Source organism: Martes martes, assembly GCF_963455335.1.
Source record: "Martes martes genome assembly, chromosome: 17".
Classification (NCBI taxonomy): domain Eukaryota; kingdom Metazoa; phylum Chordata; class Mammalia; order Carnivora; family Mustelidae; genus Martes; species Martes martes.
In genome coordinates, this window is record NC_137905.1 from 57953026 (window position 1) to 57957116 (window position 4091).

Consider the following 4091-nt stretch of genomic DNA (forward strand, 5'->3'; position numbering starts at 1 on the left):
GAACCTTTAAAAAATCTGAGTGGCTTAGTTGGTTCAGCGTCTGCCTTCTGCTCAGTCTAGATCCCAGGAGCCTGGGAGTGAACCCCACGTCGGGCTCCCTGCTCAGTGTGGAGCCTGCATCTCCCTCTGCCCCTCCCCCACCTGTGCTTTCTCTCTCTCTCAGAGAAATAAAATCTTAAACAAATATCCAAACTGAGATTCCTACGAAAACTTCCAGCAGAGCAAAGTCACAAAAAACGAAAAGGGAAGAACCCAGTATGGTCGATCTCTCTTCTTGCTGAACAATGAATACTTTCTGATGGAGGCATATACACTATGGAGTATTATGCCTCCATCAGAAAGTATTCATTGTTTTGGCACCACACCCAGTGCTCCATGCAATCCGTGCCCTCCCTAATACCCACCACCTGGTTCCCCCAACCTCCTACCCCCTGCTCCTTCAAAACCCTCAGGTTGTTTTTCAGAGTCCGTAGTCTCTCATGGTTCACCTCCCCTTCCAATTTCCCTCAACTCCCTTCTCCTCTCCATCTACCCTTGTCCTCTATATTATTTGTTATGCTCTGCAAATAAGTGAAACCATATGATACTTGACTCTCTCTGTTTGACTTATTTCACTCAGCATCATCTCCTCTAGTCCCGTCCATGTTGCTACAAAAGTTGGGGATTCATCCTTTCTGATGGAGGCATCATACTCCATAGTGTATATGGACCACATCTTCCTTATCCATTCATCCGTTGAAGGGCATCTTGGTTCTTTCCACAGTTTGGCGACCGTGGCCATGGCTGCTATAAACATTGGGGTACAGATGGCCCTTCTTTTCACTACATCTGTATCTTTGGGGTAAATACCCAGTAGTGCAATTGCAGGGTCATAGGGAAGCTCTATTTTTAATTTCTTAAGGAATCTCCACACTGTTCTCCAAAGTGGCTGCACCAGTTTGCATTCCCACCAACAGTGTAAGAAGGTTCCCCTTTCTCCACATCCTCTCCAACACATGTTGTTTCCTGTCTTGCTAATTTTGGCCATTCTAACTGGTGTAAGGTGGTATCTCAATGTGGTTTTGATTTGAATCTCCCTGATGGCTAGTGATGATGAACATTTTTTCATGTGTCTGGTAGCCATTTGTATGTCTTCATTGGAGAAGTGTCTGTTCATATCTTCTGCCCATTTTTTAATATGATTGTCTGTTTTGTGTGTGTACTCGAGGAACTACAGAACACTCCTAAAAGAAATTGAAGAAGACACAAAAAGATGGAAGACCATTCCATGCTCTTGGATCAGAAGAATAAACATCGTTAAAATGTCTATACTGCCCAGAGCAATCTATACTTTTAATGCCATTCCGATCAAAATTCCACCAGTATTTTTCAAAGAGCTGGAGCAAATAATCCTAAAATTGTGTGGAATCAGAAGGGACCCCGAATTGCTAAGGAAATGTTGAAAAACAAAAATAAAACTGGCGGCATCACGTTACCTGATTTCAAGCTTTACTGCAAAGCTGTGATCACCAAGACAGCATGGTACTGGCATAAAAACAGACACATGGACCAGTGGAACAGAGTAGAGAGCCCAGATATGGACCCTCAACTCTATGGTCAAATCATCTTCGACAAAACAGGAAAAAATATCCAGTGGAAAAAAGACAGTCTCTTCAATAAATGGTGGTGGGAAAACTGGACAGCTATATGTAGAAGAATGAAACTCGACCATTCTCTTACACCGTACACAAAGATAAACTCGAAATGGATAAAAGACCTCAACGTGAGACAGGAATCCATCAGAATCCTAGAGGAGAACTTAGGCAGTAACCTCTTCGATATCAGCCACAGCAACTTCTTTCAAGACACGTCTCCAAAGGCAAAGGAAACAAAAGCAAAAATGAACTTTTGGGACCTCCTCAAGATCAAAAGCTTCTGCACAGCAAAAGAAACAGTCAACAAAACAAAGAGGCAACCCACGGCATGGGAGAAGATATTTGCAAATGACAGTACAGACAAAAGGTTGATATCCAGGATCTATAAAGAACTCCTCAAACTCAACACACACCGAGTTCTTTCTTAATCCCTGCTGAGAACCCTGAGAAGCAGCAGCACCAAAACCAAAGTATGCACCGAATTCAAGGTTCTTTTTTGTTCCAGTTGTCAGATTCCAAACTAGACCCCAGTGGATTTTAAGATGACCACATGAGAACCCTGTTTAAAACTTCTTCAATTTTTAAAAGCAAAAGCAATTACAGGAAAAGAAAACAATTCATTCAGAGGGATCGTGTGTGCTTACAAGTGTCTTCTGTGGCCTTTCTCCAAGTTTAACCACCAAGCACTTTGAGAGCTGGCAGGTCTGAGTACCCCTGGTGACTGTTCTTTTCACTTTATGAAAACCTGAGCTAAAAAACCACATCAGCTGACGATGGCAGCAGAGGGTGGCCGGGCTGAGGACCCAGTATTCATTCCCAGGCTGGGGGAGAGTGAGTACATATGGTTCCAAAACTAAATGAGGGAAGTCAGAGACTCTTTCCAACCTTACCTGATGGCTTCTGGCCAAAGCAAGGAAGTGTCGTGTCAAGTGGTGGGTGGTGATGGTGCAAAAAGGGTCTTGAGGAGGAGGAAGGAAAGAAGCAGCACCCCTCGACTAAGGTGGGGGAGAAGATATGGGGAAAGCCCTGAATTCCTCACCAAAGGCCAATTTCAGAGGGGAGCAGAGGGGGTTACAATCTATGCTTCGGCCAAGGGTGGTCACGGGAAGTGGAGAAAGGATGATGGCTTGGAGGGGAGAGGGCATCATTTAAGACGTAAAAAAAGAAACCAGGGTACAGGTGGAGCACCCCCGCACACCCAGCAGTAGTCCCACAGGCTGCGACCTGAAACCTTCACACCTCCTCTGGCCAGCCACCCCAGGCTGGAGGGGAGGAGAAGGGCAGAAGGCAGAGACCCCAGGCCATGAAATCGGCAGCAAGGTGATTGTGTGATGTGTCTTTTCACAGTTGAGTTAGATGTGCCCCACCGGTTAGGATGGGAATCAATTTAAATATACTTTCTTGATCCCAGGAGTTCAACTATGTGGACAGTGGTTACACTTGACAGGATGATTTGTTATAGCACAACTTATATATTTCAAATGGACAAAAAATTAGTATCGTTTACAGTATCTTAAGATAAATTGCCTTTGAATGGGAGCTTCCTTTCCAGTACTTTGAGGTCTACAAGACGTATCTAGAAAATGTACTACTGTGGAAAATGACTGCTTAAATCGAATGGGGGAGGGGGAGGGCCTGTGGTTTCTCTTTTTGATTAATTGCTGTAACACTGTCGTTCAGGCGGCTGAGGGAGTTTCATGTTTTCTTTAGACATTATTAGGCGCCGGAGCTCTTGCAGGACAACTTTGATGCTATATGAATTCTGCCATTTTGCTAGCACTGATATGGCTCTTGGGTCCACCACTCCAGTAGAACTATTAACTCCATTCATATTAATTTTTGTTACAAATCTTACAAAGGGGGGTGCTTCTGGGTATTTAGGTCCACATTCTATTTTAAGGCTGTATATTTGGTTTTCATAAATTGTTCTTGGAGGCCCAATTATCATCCCTGTCCATCTTGTAAGTGTCACGTCTTCGTCATCTTCTAGACCCCAGCTAACTGTGCCATCTCCTACTCCTTTCTGGCCTTCTTCCAGTTCTTCCAACAGTCGAAAATTGCGAGGGACTTTTACTCCCGAGCCCGTGGTGGCTGCCATCTTGCGTCGCTGTCGCTCCTAAAATCTTTTTTTTTTAAATCTTTTTTTAAAAAAGCACTTCGGGGGCGCCTGGGTGGCTCAGTGGATTAAAGCCTCTGCCTTCGGCTCAGGTCATGATCCCAGGGTCCTGGGATCGAGCCCCGCGTCGGGCTCTCTGCTCAGCGGGGAGCCTGCTTCCCTTCCTCTCTCTCTGCCTGCCTCTCTGCCTGCTTGTGATCTCTGTCTGTCAAATAAATAGATAAATAAATCTTTAAAAAAATAAAAAAAAATTAAAAAGCACTTCGAAGACAGTTGAGAAAGATCTCTGTTGCTCAGTTTGGTTTGCTGGAATTGTTCTGTGGTTGGTAGGATTTGCAAGA

General features: G+C 44.4%; 1 protein-coding gene across 1 annotated transcript; it reads right to left on the reverse strand.

Annotated features, from left to right (window-relative positions):
* Positions 1 to 3288: 3288 nt before the first annotated feature.
* On the reverse strand, positions 3289 to 3732 carry LOC308358301 (ubiquitin-conjugating enzyme E2 variant 1-like; the record flags this gene model as incomplete). Its single annotated transcript, XM_080828467.1, has 1 exon — positions 3289 to 3732. One exon carries the CDS (start codon positions 3730 to 3732, stop codon positions 3289 to 3291), a length of 444 nt encoding a protein of 147 aa, XP_080684593.1.
* Between the last annotated feature and the right edge of the window lie 359 nt (positions 3733 to 4091).